Here is a 25,690-nt window from a genome sequence, read left to right as displayed (position 1 = left end):
GCATTGAAACTTGTTTTTATTTTAGATTTCTAACATTCACTTTTGTTTTGCTTCTCTACCAGCATGATTTCTAGTTCAGGGGACTCGTAATTTCTCCGTATACACATAAGTACCTGTATGTACTTTATCTAGAGCAGACTTGGACACATGCAGAAAGACGCAAGCTAAAAATCAAAATGGCCTGGACTCAAGAAGCTTGACACCATCCAGGACAAAACAGCCCACTTGTTTGGCATTATGTTTAAATGCATTCACTCCCTCCACCACCAACACACAGTAGCAGCAGTGTGTACTATCTACAAGATGCACTGCAGAAGTTCACCAAAGATCCTCAGACAGCATCCTCCAAACCCATGACCACTTCCATCTGGAAGGACAAGGGCAGCAAATACATGGGAACATCATCACCTCCAAGTTCCTCTAAGTCACTCACCATCCAAATATACTGTGCTCTTTCACTGTTGCTGGGTCAAAAACCTGGAATCCCCTCCCTCATACACAGCAGGTGGACTGCAGCAGCTCAAAAAGGCAGCTCGCTACCACCTTCAAGGGCAACTAGGGATGGGCAAGAAATGCTGGCCCACCAGTGACACCCACATCCTATAAATGAACAAATAAAGACTGCTCGACTACTGATGTCATTTCAGTTTAAAAAAGGTTGAAGAGAAAGGCACACAGTCATACTTATAAACTGCTCAGGTTGTTCTTTTATGAAATAGATAGCCGTTGCAATGCATTCTGGCTTCGTGCAAGCAAGCCTTCAAGAAGGAACTAAATCAATTTTTGGCTGGAAGAATTTTCCATTTGTATAAAGAAAGAGTGGATTAACAGATCATACATGCTCAGTGACCGTGACCCCTTCTGGATTTGATCGTCTGAGGAAGTCAGAGGCATTTTCAAGACAAACTTCCCATTGTCTTTCACCCTCAATCCCTAAGATAACATGATTGCTTTGAGTAGCAAGTATCTAATGATGACTCCTCAGCAATTATTTGTACAACAGGCTTGTAAGAACTTTTCCACTTGACCATATTACAAGCATTTACTGTGGCACGTAAACATTTAAAAACTGACTAAAATTTGACAAAAATATAGAAAGTTACAAGGGAAAAAAGGAGGAAGTTGAGATGGAATAAATATCTGAAATAACAATCTTCAGCAATATGGTCATTTGCTCAAGCATCAACCCCTTGACAGTTGTAATCGTTTTTTTTAAAAAACAAACTGTATTTGCCCATACAAGGGGAGGATTTAAATTATCAGAGCCCTGTCAGGTACAGAACAGTCAGACCTGGCAGGACCTTACCAATTCAATGTTAATTTTTTGGTAACATTGTTCTCTAGTTCTGAAGACTGTAGCATTAAATATCATTGCTGAAAATTTTATGCAGTAAAATATAGGGGTCCAGTCTAGTACTGATTTACACTAGAGGGCATAAATGATCTACACCAGGATTTGGAAAAAAGTTGACATTCTACCTCAATTATCTAGTAATTTATCCCACTGTTTGTTGAGAAGTTGTTGTATGAGCGTTTGCTACCACTAATTTAAATGTTCGGGTTCTGCTGAGGTTGTGAGCTTTTACATAAATAAGGTTTTTGACTCCAATTTGTCATGCAAATTGGAGAACTCCATTCCAATTGAACATATGAACCATTTTAAAATGACAGTTGGCATTTTTAGTTCACATTGTCATAATGCACATTTATGATTGATATCTTTAAGGATATCATAAATTAATTTACAATAAGACATTTATTACTTGAACAGCATTTTTGTTAAACAATATTGAAGAAATTCAGGTGGCTTTACTTTAAATCTCTTGCTATCCAAAATTGCATTTATAGCAGCTGAAGTGCCAATTACAATTACATGCAAATTGATAACTGGCAAAGCTGCACCCACCTCTGATCTCATGCGTTTCGCTCGTCGGGCTGGCATGCTCATTTCTGAAGAGTGCAGAGATTGTCGCTGAACAATATCATGTGGCTTGTACTCTTGGTCTTTCTCATCATTGATCAGACTTGGTTTCTGGACACACTGAAAACAATGATGTTAACCTTAGTACAAATTTAAAACTAATAAAAATTTAAGGAAAAAATTTTAACAAATTTTTAAAAATACAAAATCCATCAAGTATTCCTAGTTGCTGTTTTTAAAATTGTTTGATCAACCATGCGTACACTAGGCAAGTCAGAGTGTCGGTGTCATATATAGATCATTTGAAACCAACTTTCATTGCTGTCTTATGCTTAAAAACCAGTTGAGTAACTATGACAATCCAACAGCTCATCTGGATTATGACTATTGGCAACAGTCTCCAGATTATTTTAACCATTTGTGGTTTTCTATATCATTTGTCTAGTTTTTTGGTTGTTAATAATAACATAACCATTCCACTACCATTGTTAACCATTTAAGGAAGAAAAAATAAGCGAAACGTGTAAAGGTGAAAATGGTTAAACATGAATAAGGTATTACAAAGAAAAAGCATACAAATCATAACACTTGCCTCTTTGGCTTTATGGTAAACTGGAGTTAACTTAGATCATGCAAGTACTACAAATAAAACTCCCTCAAACAATTAGCACAAGCTACATACAGAAGCTTGATGATTATGCCGGTTGACATTTTATCTGATTTCAGCTACGAGAATTCTATTTGGTGCATACTATACTAACTATTATTAATTAGCACATTAAGGAAGGGGGCTCTGAAATAAATAGAGAGGTGGAGGCAGTGATAGAAAGTGGACAGTGGAGCAGATATGTCAGGGAGGCAGGGATGAAGCCAGTAAAGATAAGTGTAGGTAAGGAGTTGGGATGGGGGTTAGGTCAGTGAGGGAGGGAGGGACAGGTAGGTGGGAGGAAGATGGACAGGTCAAGGAGGAGGAGCCTAGTCTTGGGAGGAGGTTGGGGGTGGGGAGATTTTGAAGCTTGTGAAGTCCACATTGAGACCATTAGGTTGAAGGATTCCAAGGCAGAATAGGTGGTGCTGTTCCTCCAGTTTTCGGGTGGCATTGTCCATCCTTGGCCTCCTCCAGTGTCACAACAATGTCGTCCAGGGAATGGGACGGGAAGTTGAAATGGTTCACTACTGGGATGTGTTGCCGTTTGTTGCAAACCGAGCAGAGGTGCTCCAAAAAGTGATCTCCAAGCCTCTGCTCCTCCCAGCTCACTAACCCACTCCCACTTCCACTTCCTATCTATACTCACCTACTAGTTTCATCCCAGCCTCCTTGACTTGTCAGTTTTCCCTCCCACCTTCCTACCCCTCCCTCCCCACAGGGGAGGGGTATGGTCCAGCAACAAGAATTTAGGGAGCTAGTAACTATTGAAAGAAGGTTCCAACAAGGTTGTAATGTTTGGATTACTCCCAATACCACACACTTAACAGGCATAGGAATAGGCAGATAGAAAAGAAAGGAACTCACGGCTTGTGAGCTGGAGCAGGAGAGAGGGCTTTTGGGGAGGTTTACAGTGTTTTAAACTAATTTGGCAGGCATGTGAAGAATACAGGGTGAATGTAATGCACATACAAGTAAAGAAAACCACCAAGTCAGTCTAGAAGGCAGTGCAAATATAGACAAAAAGGCACAAAGGGAACATGGCAAGGCTAGATACAATTCATTATAATGCAAGGCAATGTGCGTGTACAGCAAATGACTTGATAGTACAGATTAATACGTAGGGACATGACACTACCACTATAAACAGAGGCATGGTTAATTAAGCAACTGGACTGGCAGTTAATATTCCAGAGTTGAATTTTTAGGTAAGATAGGAGATTTCTTTTAAAAAAAAAGGTGGTGACAAGACTTCTCAAAAGGAGACAATTACAACATTAGGGAGGAATAGTACACTGGCATTAAAAGCACAATCCAGAGCCAGTGTATCAGCATATCAGGGCCAAAAGAACAAGGGGAAAGAGTGGGCCCATAGGGGCCAAAGCGTTATTGTGTTTGGAGCTGGAAGCCATAGTTGAGATTTTAAAATGAGAACTGATGAGTCATACAGCATAGAAAGAGACCTTTTGACCCAATTCATCTATCCCGATCAGGTTTCCTAAACTGAACGAGTCCTATTTTCCTGCATTTGGTCCATATCCCTCTAAGTCTTCCCTATCCAAATGTCTTTTGAATGCTGTAACTGTACTCACTCTACATCTGGCAGTTTGTTCCATATATGGACCACTGAAAATGTTTTACATACCTTTTAAATCTTTCCCCTCTCACTTTAAATCTATGCCATCTAATTTTGGATTCCCATACCTTGGGAAAAGGACCTTGGCTATTCACCTTATCTATGTCTCTCACCATTTTAAAAACCTAGAAGGTCACTCTTCAGCATCCCACACACCAGAGGGAAAAGAAAGCTCCAGTCTATCCAGTTTCTCTTTACAACTCAAAACACTCAATTCTGAGTTACATCCTTATAAAATCAGCTTCACATCTTTCCCACTCGATAACATCGTTCCTATAGCAAGGCAAATCAGAATTGTACACAGAACTCCAAACATAGCCTTACCAATGTCTCGTGCAGCCATATCTTGACATCCCAACTCCTGAACTCAATGCTTTGACTGATGAAGGAAAGTGTTCTAAGTGCCTTCTTTACCACCCTGTGACACCATTTCCAAAGAATGATGCACCTGCACCCCTGACAGCATGTCTGACAGCATTTCTTCCAGCAATCTACCATTAACTGAATCCTGCTCTGCCTTGTCTTAGCAACATGCAACTCCTGTTTATCTGAAATGAAACACCATCTGCCAGTCCTCAGTCCACTGGCCCAGTTGATCAAGGTCCTGTTGTGCTCTTCAGTAATCTTCTTCACTGCCCATTATACCACCAAATTTGGTTTCATTGGCATACTTACTAGCCATGCCTTCTATATTCTCATCCAAAATGTTGTTTGACATTTATATAAAACTGTGTACATCGCACATTGTTTGTCACAGGCCTTCAGGCTGAATAATAGCTCCTTACAACCACACTGTCTCCTACAGTCAAGACAATTTTATATCTTATACTTTGCATCTGTATTCACAATAGAGAAAGACAATATAGGTGTAGAAGCCAGAGAGGGGAGCTGGGATATAGTTGAACAAATTCACTTTAGACAGGCAGTATTAATAGTTTTAAATCAGGCTTGAAGGTGGAAAATTCCCCAGGTCTAGATGAGATGTTTGCCTAGGGCAGTGTGGAAGGCCAAGGAGATTGCAGGAGCTCTGACAATTATTTTCAAATACTCTCTAGCCACAGAAAGACTGCCAGAGTTAATCCCCACATGGAGAGAAAAGGATTAAATCCAGGGTAGTTTGCATGGCTTTCTGAGGGGGAGATCATGTCTAAAAAATTCACTGAAGTTTGAGGAGGGGACTAGTTGTAGAGGAGGGCAGTGCGGTTGATAGGGTTGATGTGGACTTCAATCAGGCCTTTCACAAAGCCTCATATGGCAGATTGGTTGAGAAGTTAACAGTCCATGAGATCCAGGTAAACTGGATCCGACAATGGCTTAGTAGCAAGAAAGGAGTCAATTGTATAGGGTATGTGTGAGGCTAGAAGCCCACGTTCAGTGGCATAACACAGGATTTGGTGCTGAGTTCCTTGCTGTTTGTTAGGTACATTTATATGATGTGGACATCAAAGTATGAGGTTTGATCATTAAGTTTGCAGGTCAAAAAAAAAAGCTGGTGAACAAGGTAACAAGGAGAAAATCCTTGGATGATACAGACAGGTTGGTCAGATGAGCTGAACAGTGGTGGATGGATTTAATCCTGAAAAAGGATGAAGTAATGCATTCTGGGGAAAACTAACAAGGGAGTACATATTAAATGTTAGGACTGTTGGTGGTATAAAAGATCAAAAGGGACATTGGAATGCAGGTCCATAGATCCTGAAGTCTGCAGGACAGATAGATAAAGAGGTTAAGACACGAGTCACTTGCCTTTATTGAAGGCACTGAATACATGCAAAGTGGTTTCAATAGAGCTGTACATATTAGTTGGGCCACAGTTAAAGTACTGTGTGCACCACACTACAGGAAGAATGTGACTGCACCAGGAAGGGTACAGGGGAGATTTCCCCCAGATGTCACCTGGCCTGCAGTTGCTTTCCTTACAGCAGAGATGGCCAAAGAGGGACCCAAATGTGGTGGACCCAAAATGTGGTGGACAGTTTTGAGGGCCATAGACAGGCGAGAGATAGGAAGAAATCTTCTCCTTTAAAAGGGTTAGTAACCAGTGGGCACAGTTTAAAAAAGGTAACAAACTAGAGATTTAGAGGGGATTTTTTTTCCCTCCCCGCCTCATTTTTCTGGCATGTGGGCATCACAGGCTGGCCAACATTTATTGCCCACCTCTAGTGGTCCTTCAGAAAGTGATGGTGAGATGCCTTTTTGAACATGGTGTGGGTTAACACCCAATGCCATTAGGGGAAGGAACTCAAATTTTGACCCAGCGACAGTGAAAGAATAATAGATAATAAAATGTGAGGCTGGATGAACACAGCAGGCCAAGCAGCACAAAAGCTGACGTTTCGGGCCTAGACCCTTCATCAGAGAGATTCATCCTCTCTGATGAAGGGTCTAGGCCCGAAACGTCAGCTTTTGTGCTCCTGAGATGCTGCTTGGCCTGCTGTGTTCATCCAGCCTCACATTGTATTATCCTGGAATTCTCCAGCATCTGCAGTTCCCATTATCTCTGACAGTGAAAGAATGGCGATATTTCCAAGTCAGGATGAAGTGCACGTTGGAGGGGAACTTGATGCTCCTGTATCTGCTGCCTTTGTCCTTCTTGATGAAAAAGGTTGAGTTTAGAAGGTGTTGTTGAGGATCTTTGGTGAATTTCCAAACTGCATCTTGTAAATTATACACATTACTGCTACTGAGCTGAACTTTGATGTTGGAGGGAGTAGATACTTATGGATGTAGTGCCAAATCAAGCAGGCTGCTTTGTCCTGGATGATGTCAAGCTTCGAGTGTTGTTGGGGCTGCAGTCATCCAGACAAGCGGGGAGTATTCCATCACACATCTGACTCGTGCCTTGTAGATGGTGGACAGGCTGAGAGTCAGGAGGCAAGTCATTGCTACAGTATTCCTAGCTTCTGACCTGCTCTTGTAACCAGATGAGTTGAGTTGAGTTTCTGGTCAATGTTGATATTGATTGAATCACCTACGATTGGAACACCATTGAACGTCAAGGGGCAGTGCTTAGATTGTCTCTAATTGGTGATGGTCATAGTCTGGCAAGAGTGGCACAAATGTTACTTGCCACTTGTCAGCCCAAGCCTGGATACTGCCCAGATCTTGCTGCATGCAAACATGGACTGCTTCGGTATCTGAGGAGTTATGAATGGCGCTGAACATTGCACAACCAGCAAACATCCACTTCTGACTGGATGACAGAGAGGAGGTCATTGATGATGCAGCTGAAGATGGTTGGGCCAAGGGCACTACCCTGAGGAACTCCTGCAGAGGTGTCCTGGAGCTGAAATGATTGCCCCCCCCCCCACCAACCATAATCAACTTCCTACGTGTCAATGACTTGACCCATGGGACAGTTTGTCCCCAGACGCCCACCGATTCCAGTTTTGCTAGGGCTCCTTGATGCCAACATTTGAATACAGCCTTGATGTCAAGTGCTGTCACTCTCACCTCACCTTTGGAATTCAGCTCTTCTGTCCACGTTTGAACTATTGTTGCAACAAGTCAGGAGCTGATTGGTCCCTGGCAGAACCCAAACTCAGCAGGTTATGGTTGGGGAAGTGCTGTTTGATAGCACTTCCTTCACTTTACTGATGATTGAGAGCAGACTGACAGGGCAGCAATTTGCTGGGTTGGATTTGTCCTGCTTTGTGTACAGGACATATTGAGCAATTTTCCACATTACTGTGTGGATGCCAGTGCTGTAACTGTACTAGAACAGCTTGGCCAGAGGAGCAGCAAGTTCTGGAGCACGAGTCTTCAGTACTATTTCCGGATTGTTGTCAGGGCCTGTTGCCTCTGCAATATCCAGTGTGTCCAGCCCTTCCTTCATGTCAGGTGGAGTGAACTGAATTGACTTAAGACTGGTAGCTGTAATGCTGCAAACCACTGGGCACTTCTGGCTGAGGACTGCTGCAAATGCTTCAGCCACACTTTTAGCACTGATTTTCTAGGCTCTTCCATCAGTGAGGATGGAGATATTTGTGCAGCCTCCTCCACCAGTAAGTGGTTTAATTAAGGAAAGGATGCCCCCTAGAGGCTGTGGGTATCTGAAAATCACTGACGAAAAAAGCCCAAGACATTTAAAAGCTATCTGGACAAACACATGAAATGTCTGCTAACTTTGTACCAGTGTTAGAAAATGGAATTAGAAAAGCTGGAAGTGAAATGACCAGCACAGAATGAACAAAAGACATCTTTCCATGCAGTAAAAACCTGACTCTTAAAGAAACGTGTACTGATTATTAAAATGGTTCCACTTCATCTGTATACAGCAAGAATCTCCACTGAAGATACTACAATTCAGGCCAAAAAAGCAAAGAAATATTCTATAATTTTCATTAACCATTGGCAAAGCAAAGCTCATCAGAAAGCATGCAGCAAATGAAGTCAGCTTAAATGATCATTAGGGAAGAAAAAAGTGTTCAAAATAAGTTTTTTTGAAGTGAAACATTCCCAGGGAGACCAGCCATTTTCTAAGGAACCTCTGTTTGCACAAGAAATGAATGCGAAGCCAGACCCATAACGTTTAATATCACAGGCAGTTAAAATTTCACTAAAACAATTGATGAAATATTTGCATGATTAGTGAAAATAAAGTTTTGTTGGTCTGTGGTTGGTTTTATTGTACCAGCATGCACAGTAGTGGAAATTCCAGAAAACAAACAGGTGGCATATTAAATTAGAGATGGCATTACACAATGGCCCATGGTTGAATACATGCACGTTCATGGTACAGAACATAGGAGGCAAAATGAATGGCTAAACTCAAAAGAAATGAGAAAATATGCAACAACTTTTATCAAAGCATTCATAGCATTATCACCAAATACCTGAAGAGACAAAGAGGGAGGAAATATCCGCTTAGATGTCCAACAAGCTAATCAATTTGGCAATTACTAAGTACCATAAAAAAAGGAAGGAGGAAGACATGAAAAAGAAAGGTTTAAGACAGGAATTCCATAATAGAGGGTCCCAGTAGGTGAAGATCTCGCAACCAACACACTGGCAATAAGGAGATGGACACAGCGGGTGGACAGTGTGGGGTCGTGGTGAAGAAGAGAACAGACAGGCAGACCAAATGCAGAATTAAAATGCCATGACAACATGAAAAATCAACGATAAAGCGTGGGACTGGATGAACACAGCATGCCCAGCAGCATCTTAGGAGCACAAAAGCTGATGTTTCGGGCCTGGACCCTTCATCAGAAAAGTTTCTGATGAAGGGTCCAGGCCTGAAACGTCAGCTTGTGTCCTCAGACGCTGCTGGGCATGCTGTGTTCATCCAGTCCCACGCTTTATTATCTTGGATTCTCCAGCATCAGCAGTTCCCATTATCTCTGATCACAACATGGATCAGTGTTGAGGCAGCTTCACTTGGATCAGACTGCTGACTGGTTTGTGCAATCAGGACCAGTTATGCAGGCCAGAAGTTAATCAGTATAACTCACTTGCTCCTGTGCAGTTGGACAGGAAGTGTATGAACAATACAGGGCAACAGAGAAACAGTCTCTCTCTCGTGAAATAATCAAACATGGAAGACAGCTAGCTGTTGTCACCCTCAATTTTCTACAAACTATTGCCCATAACCAGTGACTTAAAAAAAGAGTGCCAACTGTCCTTTGCAGTAAAAAAAACTGAAAGATCTTTGAGCTTTTTATTTCTAAGACCAGAGGGACTTATGCAGCAAACAAAAGGGACAGATAATTCATCAAGTACATTAGACTGGTTCTACAGAACATCTTCCCCTCCACCAACACCCATTGCGTGTGTCTGTCTGTATTAGTGTCTGCATGTTGAGTTTTCAGAGTTGTCCATTGCTAATTCAGTTTTGCTTGCCTGTGGTTGGAATTTTTAAAATAAATTAAGAAAGTTATTTCTTAAGTACAGACATTTTCTGTTAACAAACAAAATCAAACTGTCTCCTCTGCAATGGGGAGATGAAAAGCAGACTGAGAGACTGCTTTGCAAACACCTAGATTCATCTGTAGAAGTGACCATGATCTTCCAAGTGCCTAACACTTCAATACCACGTTCCCATAGCAACACAGCATCTTCTCACTATCTTCAGAAGGCTGCATGAAGGCTTCTGTTAGGGTCCAGAGCACAGTGGCCGCTGGTGAGCCCGGAGCAGGGCCTGAGGGATGGCAGCAAGGTGTCTGATGAGCCCACAGCAGGACTCGAAGCAGCATCAAGGTGGCTGCATGAGCACAGGGACCTGATAATCAGCTGCTACATTGGTGGAGGCCATCGGGGACTTCAGTTGAGGTGGTTTCAGCCCACCATCTGGAGGCCTGGGATTCCTTTGGGGAACTTGTCATGTCTTCCTTTCCAGGATTGGTGACTTTAAACACTACTTAAATATAAACACTAGGTTTTACTTTGTAGACTCTATAGTAGAAACCTCACATTCAGTGGCAGAGGTGGCCTCAATTCAAAACAGCTAACCTGAGTGATGGCCAACTGGTGCAAGGCAAAGAAAAGTGGCAGTACCAAATGCACTATTCCTTCCGTATTAACAACCACAAATGATTTCACCCCCCCCCCACCAAATGACAGGTGTTATGTTAACTAGCCTGGATTCCTGCTTTCTCTCCCTTCTTGAAGACTGATTTATTAGCTGTTTAGACTGAGTTCTAGAACATGTCAAGCAAAATCTCAATATCTCTGCAACCACTTCCTTAAAAACCCTTGAATGCAGGTCATCAGGTCCACCCTTCAGTCCCAATAGTTTGTTCATTGATATGCTGCTCATGACAGACTGTTGCAAGATTATTCTTCCCATCAGTATCTCATCTGTTATCTTTGGGGTGTTTAAATAGTCTCCACCATCATGAAGATAGATGCAAAAGCAAACAAACATTGTTTTAAATCATTCCCCCATTACAGTTTCCCAACTTCATTCTCCGAGGGCGTTAGTTATCTTAGCTACATTTTTGTTATGTACTTGTAGAATCTTGTGCTTTTGTTTTAATATATCCACATGTGCCTTCACTCATTTATCTGGTTAGAAATGCTGCATACATTCACAGATGAGCCACAGCTCAAGGTACATCCCCTTTCTAGGATTCTTCTTCCTCACTGGGAGGAGTCAACCAAGGTTAACCAGGGCACTGAAGGAGAGCAGCAAATTAAAGGAAAAAATAAGTAACAATGATCAGTAGTAAGCCAGCACATTGCTGTTATTCGAATAGACAAGAAAATAAACTTTGAGGGTCACTCTCTGCAGCCTTGATCTCATTTCTGTTTGATATTGTAAACTTCCCTTCTACAATGAAGAATTTGGAGTACAGCCCTGCCTAATACACCAGTTGCGATTCAGCAGGTCACTGGTCCCAACTGGTTCAAACAAAGTCCGTCTCAACTGAATGACTGCCATTCCCCTGTACTAATGCCTGTGCCCGAGTTATGGAGGAATTTCTCCCAGGACAATCTTTGAACCATACTTTCACTCTAATCTTATTTACCCGATACACACTGCTTAAGTAGAAATCAAGGGATCACCACTTGTATGTTTCCACTTTATCATTTCGCCCTGAATTGCTTGTAATCATTCCAGAGAACCTCTTTCCTAGGCCTAGAAAGAAAAAAATACAAAACACATTACAACTATCTCTATAACTTCAGCTTCATGAACCCCAGCATTAAGCTGATGGCTCTGTTAGTTCACTTCTGTGCAAGGAGTGGCCACCATGGCACACAAGGCTTAGAAGTGAACACAGTATTCCATCATGAGAAATGGGCATGGTTCAGTAAACTGCAGTACTTCCTCACCTTGAGCAGAATACTTTAGACAGCTTGAACCTAAGTATTGGCATGAATCTACTAAATACACTACACTCACCAGATATAAAACACAGAAATGAGACTGAAGATCTGAAATAGAAACAGAAATTGCTAGAAAACAAAAATTCAGCAAGTCTGACAACATCTGTGGGGAGAAAGCAGCATTAACTTTGAATCCAGTAACTCTTCATCAGAACTATTGACCAGTGTGATGTCTGACACTTACCAGAAGACTGGCTCCAGACTGAAAGAGATTATATGGATACAGAATACGCTCATAGTGAGATCGAAGAAGTGAGCCCAATGCTTTTCCAGGTGGATATGCCATTTTGTGCGCAATCTTAGACCATCGCCGTTCTTTACAAACTATTTCAAAGCCACCTTCTTCTGCAACAAGCTGTTTAACAAAAAAGCATTAAGTGGTATACAGTCCATGCAGCATGAATAGCCAAAAAAAATCACTGGTCATTATAAACATATTCATTGGCACAAAGTATCCTGGAATTTGAAAGCTATAATATTTCAACTAGGTTAATCAAAACTTGGAACTCTTCCTCCCATCTTTCAGAAATGAAGAAGAGCAGAAAGATGCCATTCAGGACTTTGAGCCTGTTCTGTTATTCATCATGATCATGGCTGATTGCCCAACTCAATAGCCTAATCCTGCTTTCTCCAATAACTTTTGAACACATTTGCCCCAAGTGCTATATCTAGCCGCCTCTTGAATAGATTCAATGTTTTGCCATCAACCACTGCCTGCTGTAATGAATTTCACAGGCTCACCACTGAGTGAAGACATGTCTCCTCACCTCCATCCTAAAAGGTTTAGGCCAAATTCTCAGGCTGTGACACCTGGTCCTGGGCATGCACACACTATCAGAAACATCCTCCCTGCATCTACTCTATATAGTCCTGTGAAAATTTCAAGTCTGAGAGATGTCCCCCCCCATTCATCTGAACTCCAGCAAAATCAATCCTCACCAAGTCAAATCTCTCCTCATACGTCAGTTGCACCATCCCCGGAATCAGCTTGGGAGTCCATGAAAGTTTCCCTCGAAAGCAAGAGCATCCTTCCTCAGAAATGGATACCAAAATTGCACACAATATTCCAGATGTGGTTTTACCAAGGCCCTGTACAACTGCAACACATCCCTGCTACAGTACTCAACCTCTGAAGGCCAACATACCATTTGCCTTCTTTGCCTGCTGCACCTGTACACTTGCCTTCGGAGACTGGTGCACAAGGACATCCAGGTTCGACCATACACACCCCTTTCCAAATTTAAAGCCAGATAGTACTCAGCTTCCTTGTTTTTGCTTCCAAAGCAGATAACCTTACATTTATCCAAATTATACTGCATCTGCCATTGATTTGCCCACTCGCCCAACCTGTCCAGATCATGCTTACGGATCTCTGCATCCTTGTCACAGTTCACACTTCCATCCAACTTGGTATCTCATGCAAACATGGAGAGATTACACTTTATTCACTCATCCAAATCACTAATATATATTGCAAACAGCTGGGACCCCAGCACCTGTGACATCCCACTAGTTAATGTCTGCCAATTTCAAAAGGACCCATTAATTCAGAGTGTTTCCTCTCTGCCAACCTAGTTTCCTATTTATCTCAATACACATCCCCTAATCCCATACGCTTTAATTATGCACATTAATCTCTTATGCAGGACTTTATCAAACACCTTCTGAAAGTCCAAATATACATTGACTGGCTTCCCCTCATCAACTCTACCAGTTACATGTTCATTGAACTCCAGCAGATTTGTCAAGCATGATTTCCCTTCATAAATCCATGCTGACTGTCTGATCCTGCCACTGCTTTCTAAATGCTCTGCTATAAAATCTTCGATAATGAATTTGAGAGTTTTCCCTACTACCAATACTAGGCTCACTGGTCTATAATTCCCTGTTTTCCCTCTACCTCCCTTTTTGAATATTGGAGTGACAGCAGCCACTCTAATCTGCAAGGACTGTTTCAGTCTACAGGGTCCTGGAGGATGACCAGAATTGCATCCACTATTTCTACAGCCACTTCCTTAATCTACATCCCAGAGTAGTTATCAGGCCCCAGGGATTTATTGGCCTTCAATCCCAACAGTTTTCCCAGCACCGTTTCTCTACTACTGATCTCCCTCAGTTCTTCCCTCTCACGAAATCCTGCATCCTCCAATAATTCAGCTATCTGATTTGTGCCCTCTTTACAAAAAGGCAGGACCAAAGCAGGAATTCAGTTCCTCAACCATTTCTTTGTCCCCTATTATGCATTCCCCCTGTTTGTCTGTAGGGGAATGACAGTAATCTGGGATGTAGATTATTAGGCCCGGAGGATTTATCTGCCTTCAAACCCATCAACTTTCACAGCACCATTTCTCTACTAATATTGAACTCCTTCAATTATTCCTTCTCACTAAACACTTCATTCTCCAAAGCATGAATTCAGTTGCTCAGCTATTTCTTTGTCACTCATTACACATTCTCCACTGTTTCTGTCTGTAGGGGAACTACATTTGTCTTTACCAATCTCTTGCTCTTCACGTATCTACAGAAGCTCTTAGCACCAATCTTCATTTTCCCTTCAAGCTTACTTTCAGTCTTATTTTCCCCTTCTTAAATCAATTCCTTCAACCCTCTTTGCTGAATTCTGAACTGCTCCCAATCTTTAGATTTATTACTTTCTTTGCTAATCCGTATGCTTCTTCCTTGGATCGGATACCCTTTTATTTCCTTTATAAGCTGCAGATTGGCCCTCTTACCCATTTTGTTTTTGCAACAGACTGGAATAAAAAGTTGTGGTTCCCCCATGTATTCCTCGAATGTTTGCCGTTGCCTATCCACTATCATCCCTTTAAGTAACTCTCCCCAATCTAGCAAGGCCAACTCCACCAACTCACACAGTCATAGCTTCATTTATTAAGATTCAGCACCCTAGTCTCCAAATTAACAACTCACTCTCTACCTTGACAGAATTTCATCATGTTATGGTCGCTCATCCCCAAAAGGATCTCACAACTAGAGCGACAGTGATTCCCTCTCATTCTCTAGTTGGTTCCTCCACATGTTGGTCAAGAAAACCACCCCATATTCAGTCCAGCAATTCCTTCTCTACAGCATTGTTGCTAATTTGATTTGCCCAATCTATGGGCAGATTAAAGTCATCCATGAACGCCAATATTCCCTTATCACATGCATCTCTAATTTCCTGTTTTATGCCATTCTCAACATCCAAACTGCAGTTTGGGTGTCTAGACATGACACCCACTCATGTTTTTGTCGCTTTGGTATTTCTCAACTCTATCCATACAGACTCCACATTGTCAGAGCTAGTTTCCTTTCTCACTACTGCGTTAATTTGCTCTTTAACCAGCAATGTTGCTCCACCACCTTTTCCTTTTTGCCTACCCTTCCTAAATACGGAATACCCTGAAGCATTCAGTTCCCAGGCCTGGTCACCCTGCAGCCATGTCTTTGTAATCCCAATTATATCATATCCATTTACATCTATCTGCACAATTAGCTCATCCACTTTATTGCAGATGCTCCATACATTAAGGCAGAAACCCTTCAAGCCTGCCTTTTTAAATGCTGTTTGTTGAGCTCTTTTCTCAAGAAATCCATTTGGATTTTGTCTTTGGTTTTTCTGCCTATCACTTTGCAACCTTTTATTTCATTCCTTGCTGCCTTCCTGTGACTCCTTATATGGGATCCCATCCCCTTAGTATATTAGTTTAAACCCTCCCCAACCGCTCTAGCGAACACTATCCTAGGAGTCCTGGTTGGCACCCAGGTGTAACCCATTCAATTTGTACAGGTCACACCTCCCCCAGAACTGGTCCTACCTTCCCAGGAATCCAAACCCCCCCACCCCCCTCAAGACCATCTGTTCAGCCACGTGTTTGTCCAACATATATTCTGTTGTTTCTACTGACTATCACAAGGCACAGGTAGTATTCCTGAGATTACCAGATTTCTTAAATTTTCTTCCAAGCTCCCTGCATTCTGCTTTTAGGACTTTTTTTTAAAAACAGCCTGTCATTTGTACTGATGTGTACCACAACCACTGTCTATTCACCCTTCCCCTCCAGAAGGTTCTGTGCCTGCTTGGAAACATCCTTGGCCCTAGCACCAGGGAGGCAACGTACCAGCCTGGAGTCTCATTTGCCACCACAGAAATGCCTATTTATTCCCCTTACAATTGAGTCCCCTATGACTATTGACTTGTTAACCCCTCCCCTCTGCAGCAGAACAAGAGTGGGCCAACAAGTTTGGCTGCCAATGCTGGAGAGGTCATTCCCTTCAGCAGTATCCAAAACAGTATACCCGTTTTGCAGGGGAATGGTCACAGGAGATTCCTGCACTACCTGCCCATCTGGCTGGTAGTCACCAGTTTCCTTCCGGCCTGCAAAATCTGAGCCAGTGGCATGGTCATCTCTCTACACATACTATCTGTGATACTCTGCCTCACAAATGCTCCACACTGTCCCCTCCTCCAGCTCTGAAACTCAAGCTTCCAGGAGCTGAAGGCAGAGACACCTTACCTACTCACCAATCACGTACCTCCCTTGTAGTCACCTGCTGCAGAACAAGGTCACTCATTTTCCCTTGCTTGTGATCCTCTGACTTTTCTTTTGGTTATAGGAGGGGGCAACCACTAACACTAGCCTGTTCCCTGGCCAACATCTGACTCAGGTTTGCTGGAGCACTGCAGCAAACCTCAGTGCAAACTGGACAAACATCTCATTTTCCACTGGGGGGAGCCTGCAACCTTTTGGATTCAATATCAAGTTCAAAAATTTTAGGACCTCAAATCTCCCTGGTCCTAACCCCCGAGCCTACACACAAGGCCTTTTTGATCAGTGTGTAATGGCAGGTTACCTATTGCTAGTCACTAACCATCCCCATGAGTAGCCATTCACCCTCCTAGCCAGATCTTTATCAACTACCTTGTCTATCAACTGCTCTTCTCTCTCCCTTCACTCCAGTCTTTATCCTATCGTTTACTCCCTAACCCACCACCCCCCACCCAATCTTCTGTATACAAATAGACAGGTCCCTAGCTACCATCAGTACTGAGGAAGGGTCACCAGACCCAAAATGTTCACTGATTTTCTCTCTTCACAGATGCTGTCGGGCTTTTTGCTGAGCTTTTCCACTAATTTCTGCTTTTGTTCCTGAAAAGAGGGTGTCTTCCCGTGGTACTCCTTCTGGTAGTGGAGATTGCAGCAATTCAAATCTTTACCCTGACCATCAATGTCATCACAGCCTTCTCACTACAGATCTGCATCACTTACTTTTCTATTCACTACAGTCAAGTTGTATTGCTATGTATAGAACTTTCAAATTCCTCTTGACGTATTAATCAATCGACAAAGTAAGATTTTACAGCCATGGGCTGAAAGAAAAGCCAGAAACAAACACTGAAAATGGTAAAAATAGTCATTAGATTAATGCCAATTGGGGTGAGGGGAGAAAAGTTAATGTCTTTGCAGAACAAATTCCTTGAATGTGCAGGAGATGGTTTTCCAAGAGCAGCATGTTGAGGAACCAAAGAAACCAACTGTTTTATAATTAGTATTGTGCAATAAACAAGGACAAGACCACGATAATAATCTTAATGTGAAAGAACCTTTAGAGAGAACAGTAACCATAATATTCTACTTTAGCAGCAGCATTTGTATACAGCTGTTTAGAACCTACAATGAGTTGAATGAGGATCATGTTATATTGCCCAGTTTGCGGATGACAATGTTAATTGCAAAAAAAGTGTTGCAAGTATGATTGATGCTATGATGCAAAAAAAAAATTTAGATAGGCTGAATAGGCAAGAACATGACGGATAGCATACAAGTGGACAAATAAGACACAGATCTAATGGAGTTTGCTGGGCAGAGTGAAGACATGATGTCAGAGATAGAGGCAGGTGTACATTCTTGAGACATGTACTTCAACTCAATGCCAGAGACATAATATAAATCTTACCTTGTTGAGTAAAAACAAATCCAAGATCTTCCTTTCCACATGTGGAATTTTTAATGTTGAGCCCTGTAGCTCCCAGAATTTTGCTATCTGGTCAAGAAAATTGAGTTTTACTCTGGTCTGAGCCTGTGAACAGATCAGAAAGTAATTCTTTTGCTATACAGATTGCACATTGTTTTTAAAATTCCTATTGGGCAATGCATAGACTTCCAATCATACAACACAATATATACACTTTGTTACATTTGTAACAAAGATGTATACCATTTGTATACAAGGTATATAAGGCAAAGAGAATATGCATACACAAAAGTGAAGATTTATACAGCACCCATTTTTTTTTTAAGGATGGCATAAAATGCTTCAAAGCCTTGTGAACAACTGCCTTACATTGTAGAACAGACAACTTGCATACAGCACAATCCAAATTACTGCAAGAGTATATGTGACTAGGAAACTTGCACGTTTACAGAAATATTGGGCTGGGGCCAGAATTCAGGTACAGGAGTAGGGATCAGGGAACAATTTGAAAAATGATATACAAAAATCTCAATGCAGAACAAATTTTGCAGAAAAACCTGTCACACAATGCAATCAGTGCAAATAGGTATAATACCCTAATTCACAGACTAAAATGACAACATACCTCAAGTTCATTCAGTCTCTGAATTCGTGGAGTGAAGTGCAGTTTATCAACATCACAAGCGAAGGGCGGCTGCCAGTTCTGCAACAAAAGAGGAGGCTCTGATCTTCGACCTCAATTTTACCTTCTGCCTACCTACCTTTTCCCCACCCTTTCACCCATACCATGTCCTGCCTGCTCCTCTGCCCCCACCCCACTTCAACTAACCTACCCCCAGCCTCTTCAAATCCCACCTCTCCCTTCAAAGCTCCCACCTTTCAATCCCCTCTGCCAGCAACCTCATCCTCCAAACCTCTCCCTCCTCCCAGCTACCATTCTGCTGCTCTCCCACCGCTCCTTCCCCACCCCCGTTGTTATCCCACCTCTCCCCTTTCCTTCCTATCCCTCTTTCTCTTCCCCCCCCCTTCTGCTGCTATTCCACCCCTCTTTACTTCCCACCCCCCCATCCCTCTTTCTCTCCCCCACCGTACTGTCCCACCTCTCCCCTTCCCTCCCAACCCCCCTCCTACCTACCTCGCCGCCTACCTACACCACCTCCACACCTTCCTTTTCCCCTCCCTCTTCGCACACAAAGGAAGTCCCTGCTGGATCCGCCATATTGAAAACTTTACTGCCACCTCGGAAGTTTGTACAGGTGCTGATGGCCGGGACTCCGCCAACTCCCTCCCTGCGTGCATCCCGGGGAGAGAGCCCGTCCTGCGAGAGGAGCCTCACCTGTGGCGGACGGACTTTGCAGATGCCAGTTTTCTCGGCGATGGGCCGGATCTTGCTGATGAAACTGAAGGGGTCGGCGAACTCCTCCGGAGTGGGTTCGAAGACCGGGCACTCGGGCGGGGGGATGAACTCCACCGCCGGGTTCATGGTGTTGCCTGCCGGGGAACTCAGTGCGATAGCGGCCCGGCCTCGGGCGACGGTTACTGGCGGTTCCGTGTCGCGGCGCCCCGGCCTCGCGCTGTACTCAGTGTCGCGGCGCCCCGGCCTCGCGCTGCACTCACCGTCGCGGCGCCTCGGCCCCGTACCGAGCTCGGTGTCGCGGCGCCCCGGCCCTCACGCGGTATTCGGTGTCGCGGCCCCCCCCCCCGCCAGGCCTCGAGCCGATCACCAGCCCTTTTTTTTCCGTTGCTCCGTCTCGCTCTGAAACGGCGCAACACCGCCTCACACTCGGCTAGCTCCTTCCGCGCAGCAACCAGTTCGCGCGAACACACCGCCGGTGCGCCCCAACGCACAGCGCACAACCGCTGCGAAACGAGCTCTGCCCGCCCAGCATCGACACCACAACACACTGAGGGTCTGAAATCGAACCGGAGCAACCCAGTGACCGTCTGTTTATATCGAGCGCATTGATACAACACCTCAATCGTGAGGCGACGGCTGATTCCGGCACTCTTTGTTTAAAAGCCATTCTCCTCGGCGGTGATTGGCTACTGACGACCAGGGGCCCTGGCTGGGCAGTAAAGGGAGGATACAAGCAGGGACCCAGCGAGGAGCGCGAGTGTCAGCAGCCTTGGCCCACCCCCACCCCTACAGCACCCCAGTCCTCCCATACCCCATGCCTCTCACATCCCACACCTCGTTTCCAACCCCCCCCTCCATCTCTGACTTCCCCAACACCACACCTCTCCCCATCATCTCCACCCTTGCAACTCTTCCCTCCCCCACACCTCTCAAGGAAGAGGAGATTCAAAGTGAACATAGAAGAACAAGGCTGGAGAAATCATGATGGGGAACCACATAATCACAGAGGAGTTAAATGAATGCTTTGCATAAGTCTTCAGCGTAGAAGACACTCTTAGAATTCTAAAGTTACTAAATATTCAGTGAGGAAAAAATGACTGGGAAAAAAAATGCAATAACACTAGAGGAAACTACTGGTAGGGAAACTAACGGGTCTTAAAAGCTGGTAGATCCCCTCTGAAGAAGGGTCGCTGGACCAGAGACCTTTTTTCTGCTTTCTCCAATTTTTGATTTCAGTGCCTTGGGCCTTATAGGATGTACCCTAGGGTACTAGAGGAAGGAGCAACAGAGATAGTGGATTAAGGGGTAGTAATCTTTCAGGAATCCTGAGATGGTTGCAAAGTCCAGAGGATGGAAAAATTGCCAGTTCTTTCAAAAAAGGGAAGAAAACAAAGATGGGTCTGTTGTTGGGTAAATATTACAGTATTATAAAGGGTGCATTTACAATGAGCATGCAGAGTCAGCATTGCTTAATGAAGGAGAAATCATGCCTGACAAATTTGCTAGAATTCTTTGAGGAGGTAACGAACAGGAAAGATAAAGGGGAAACAGCAGATGTGATTTATTAGGAACTTTTGAAGGTATTTGGTAAGATACCACACCTTAGGGTACTTAATAACATAAGATCTCTTGGTTTTGGAAGAAGTGTTTTGGCATTGATTGAGAGTAGGCTAACTAATCGATAACAAAGAGTCAGGATAAGGATGCATTTTCAGACCGGCAACTTGTACCTAGTGTTGTGTGACAGGGATCAATGTTAGATCCACAGTTATTTATAATATATGTTAAAGATTTAATTGAGGAAGGTGAATGTACTATCACCAGTTTTGCAGATGACACAAATAGGTGGTAAGGCAAGTTGTAAAGATGGCACAGTGAGTCTGTAGAAGAATATAGACAGCTTAAGTGAGTGGGTAAAAACTTAGTAAATAGAATATAATGTGGTGAAATGTCAGGTCATGCCCTTTTGCAGGAAGAGTAGAGGAGTGAATATTATTTAAATAAAGAAAGACCACAGAAAGCTAGCTTACTGGGTATGAAGTGATTTTCTTACAGGGTGATATTGAGCAGCTTGGGCCTGTACTCCAACATATAAAATTCTTAGGGAACTTGACCCGGTAGATATGGAAAAGTTCTTTCACCTTGGTGAAGGGTCTAGGACCACGGAGCATAATCTCAGAAAATGGGGTCTCACATTTGAGATAGAGATGAGAAGACATTTCTTGTCTTGGAGAGTAATGAATCTGTGGATTTTTTTTGCCACTGAGGGCTGTTGGGATTGGGTCATTAACAATATTCAAGGCTGAGATAAACAGATTTTTAATCAGTCCGACAATCAAGGGATATGGGGAAAGGCAGGAAAGTGGAGATGAGGGTTATCAGATCAACCATGATCTCATTGAATGGTGGAGCAGACTGAATAGAATGAATGGCCTACATCTGCTTGTACATATTTTGATCTTATTTTGCATTTAAACCAGCATTTCTGTCAATCATATCATAGCAATAAATTCTTCAAGGCCTATCATAGTGTTATGTTCCTATCTTTGATAATACTGGTCAAGTTAGATCCCAGTGTGATGCTTGATTGACTCTAAGTATAATTTTATAATTTGGTTACTGTGGGGCTAGGTCACCAAATGTATTCACGTGAGGCTATGAATATACTTTTGACAAAAGAACATAAATATTACACATAATGGCGGTAAGATTAACTTCCAGCAATTAATTTAGTATGTCCAGTCTTATTAAAATTAAATCATATTATTTTACTTTTATGCCTCTTGTGTTCACCTTTATTATTTTGGCATACTTCTGTTTGTTCCCTAAAACTGCTGTTTTTTTCATCCTCAGTTTTTCTATTTCTCCAATTTCTTTGTGGATCCCATGTGACTATTCCCCAATTTATAACTGAGAGATACTATTTTGGAATTCTTCTACAATCATACTTCCCTTCGCAGTTTTCAAAACTTTTCTCTAACTTCAGTGATCAAAACCATTGATTCCATGACATTGCATCTTACTTTACAAATTCTGTAAATATCTAATTGAGGAACATCAGGGAAATACAATGAATAATATTACTTTTTTAACCATTTCAGATGGTTATTCTGGCAAACCCATGTACACGCTTATAGCTGTCAGTAAAAATACACTATAAAGTTAAGGCCCAAACTGTTTTGCCTACTTCACCTTCATAGCCACCTTTTCAAATGAGATGAAACATCTTTCTTCTCCAACCTCTGTAAATTTAGGCACTAAATATGAATATTTAGTTAAATCAAGTAACCCTCATTTGAACCAGAAACATCCTTTAAGCTATTACCTCTTCTTACTTCCCTCATTCCTTTACAATATTTCTGTCTTCATATTGTCTGAATTCTCTCTCCTTTGAGCATTAGGCTTTTTAATTTATTTTCTCTTTCATTTTCTTTATCCTATCTTCCCAATCTTTCTTTGTTTTACTTTCTCCTCACTTTCCATTTCAAGATCTCTGATTTCCATTTTTCTTCTTTTCTGTTTCATTTAATTTGTTTGTCATTTCTAACTTAGTCTTAGCTAATTCTAAATGGTCGCTCTTCAATATAATGCTTTCCTCCTTTTCTTCTAAATGTTGAGTAATCATTTTAAGCACCAATCTTTACAAGATCCTGCTTTTATTTATACCTTCAACTTATCCACTGACTCTCTTAGTATAACTTTCATGAAAGTTGTCAAATAGCCTACTGTTATAATTTCCTCCCCCAGAAAAGTCTTGGAAATAGGCAATGTCACATTGAAAGTTCAACCTGTGTAATTACTTCACAACAACACTACTGGTTTTCTCGTCAGTACCTTCACATATGTCATGGCATAGACTAAGAAGTTTGTCAAAATAATAGGTGCAAAGCCCACATGATGCTTATTGTGTCAAAACTGAGGGTTAACATAAAATAGCATAATTAATAGTTAATTAAAATGTCCACTAGAGAAGACCATAACACCATACCAAACAATATCAGAAATGATCAAAGAATGCACAACAGTTTTAACAGAAATGAAGCAGGTTTGACACCAGTTTAAAGGTTTCAAAACAAAACATCTGATTTCCTGTACTAACAGAGACAAAAGATTGAAAGCTGTAATAGTTGTAGATGCATTCATGAATGCTGGCCAGGCCTTGTTAAACTGAAATGACAAAGTGACCTTATTGAAAAATATGACGACACAGTCAAAAGCAGCTACAAGAGGATGTCTAAAATAATTTACCTCTGAAGAGATTGAATTAATTCACAGGAAAAAAAAAGTGAGCGTTGCTTACAATGTAGTAATCAAGTAACAAAAACATTCAAAGTGATTAGAAGTGGAAAATCCTGTGAGCAACCTCTTTTATGTTTTGTGATGTTCCAGGCTCACTTCTGCTCCTATTACACCCAAACTCATAGAAGCCTACAACATTGACTGCGTGGATAGGTTATAAAATGATTTTAAAGTAAATTGGTAATAAATTGTCTCAAGTGAATGAAGCAAACAGTTAGTGAATTAGTTTTATATAGTGTATTTTCACCTCCTCAGGAAACCCCAATGTGTTTTGCAGCTAGTTGATAACTGTAGTCACTATTCTAATGCAAGCAACACAACATTAAATTACACCAAGCAAGCTCTCAGAAAGAATGCCAAGATGGACTAGTTATTTTTGTGCTGTTGGTTAGGAGAGGAGTATTAACTAGGACATCAGGAGAATTTGTTTTTCCAAATATTGCCTTAGGACATTTCACATCTTCAGAACATCCCCTCCCCCCACTGCATCCCAAAACCAGCCCAGTTCGTCCCCTCCTCCCACTGCATCACAAAACCAGCCCAGCTCGTCTCCTCCGCCTACTGCATCCCAAAACCAGCCCAGCCTGTCTCCACTTCCCTAACCTGCTCTTCCTCTCACCCATCCCTTCCTCCCACCTCAAGCCGCACTTCCATTTCCTACCTACTAACCTCATCCCGCCTCCTTGACCTGTCCGTCTTCCCTGGACTGACCTATCCCCTCCCTACCTCCCCACCTATACTCTCTTCTCCACCTATCTTCTTTTCTCTCCATCGTCGGTCCACCACCCCCTCTCTCCCTATTTATTCCAGAACCCTCTCCCCATCCCCCTCTCTGATGAAGGGTCTAGGCCCGAAACGTCAGCTTTTGTGCTCCTGAGATGCTGCTTGGCCTGCTGTGTTCATCCAGCTTCACACTTTGTTATCTTACCCTCGCTTATGGTCTTTTTTTGCATTCGGGACTTTTGACCATCACTGCCTAGACCAGAATTTATTACCAATTCTTAATTGCCCTGGTGTTAATGAACTGAAATTTTGAAGTGCTACACTCTGTGTTGTGTAGGTCCTCCCACGGTGCTTTGAGGAAGCTCCAGGATTTTGACCCTGTGACAGTGAAAGAATGGTGATATACTTCCAAGATAAGATGGTGTGTGGCTTGGAGACGAACTTGCAGGCGGTGGTGTTCCAATCATTTATCACCCCTTCTAGGTATTAGAGGTTGTGGGTTTGAAAGCTGATGGCAAAGGAGCTTGAGGAGTTGCTGCAGTGCATTTTGTTACTGTGCATTGAAGATGGACTTCCACATGGCTGGCCCATAGTTTCCTGTTTTCTGCCTCTGTCCCTTCTTGAATAGAAGAGTTTATGCAGCATCTCAAGATTTGTACTCAGTACTGATTGGCTTCAGAATTTATTTGCCACTATTGAAGGACCACGATCATCCTAAAAGATTTGCCTTGAGGTGCAGAGACAGAAAGCTCCTGCTCAGGTTAGTGCCTAGGAACACCAGTAATGGTAAGAGGTATTTGGGTATTTGGCATATGCACAAAGATCATGTAAATATTTAATTGCACCGAAATTGTGTTTGCTAAAGCTGTCTTGGCAAAGGTTGGACACTCAAATTTGAAAGCTAGTTCAAGTAATAGTGACCATAAACCTGGCATAAAATGTTTCAAAAATCCATCTGGTTCACTAATGAGATATCAAGGTGTAGAGCTGGATAAAAACAGCAGGCCAAGCAGCATCATAGGAGCAGGAAAGCTGACGTTTTGGGCCGAGACCCTTCTTCAGAAATTCTGAAGAAGGGTCTAGGCCCAAAACGTCAGCTTTCCTGCTCCTATGATGCTGCTTGGCCTATTGTGTTTATCCAGCTCTACACCTTGTTAGCTCAGATTCTCTAGCATCTGCAGTTCCTACTATGTCTGGTTCACTAATGCCCTTTAGGGGGGAAAAATCTGCTCTCCTTACCTCTTCTGGCAGACAAGCAACTCCAGAAACACAGAAATGTGATGACTAACTAGAAGGTCTCTCAGT

General features: G+C 42.5%; 1 protein-coding gene across 3 annotated transcripts in view; it reads right to left on the bottom strand.

Moving 5' to 3' along the window:
- The window catches only part of LOC125463014 (lysine-specific demethylase 5B-like), a 212,995-nt gene extending 193,041 nt beyond the window's left edge, over positions 1 to 19,954 (bottom strand). For 2 of the 3 annotated variants that reach the window (XM_048553627.2, XM_048553631.2), the window contains exons 1-5: positions 19,343 to 19,954; positions 18,632 to 18,709; positions 17,989 to 18,111; positions 12,218 to 12,388; positions 1,907 to 2,041 (exon numbers count right to left, since the gene is read on the bottom strand). In XM_048553627.2, coding sequence (XP_048409584.1) covers positions 1,907 to 2,041; positions 12,218 to 12,388; positions 17,989 to 18,111; positions 18,632 to 18,709; positions 19,343 to 19,489 — 654 coding nt within the window. In that variant the 5' untranslated portion in view covers positions 19,490 to 19,954. The remainder of the gene's footprint in view (positions 1 to 1,906; positions 2,042 to 12,217; positions 12,389 to 17,988; positions 18,112 to 18,631; positions 18,710 to 19,342) is intronic. The other variant, XM_048553628.2, reaches the window with a different exon arrangement.
- Positions 19,955 to 25,690: the final 5,736 nt, after the last annotated feature.

This window comes from Stegostoma tigrinum, chromosome 21, assembly GCF_030684315.1.
Source record: "Stegostoma tigrinum isolate sSteTig4 chromosome 21, sSteTig4.hap1, whole genome shotgun sequence".
Taxonomy (NCBI): Eukaryota; Metazoa; Chordata; class Chondrichthyes; order Orectolobiformes; family Stegostomatidae; genus Stegostoma; species Stegostoma tigrinum.
The sequence above is the reverse complement of the archived record's forward strand: the minus strand, read 5'-3'. Positions and strand labels throughout refer to the sequence as shown.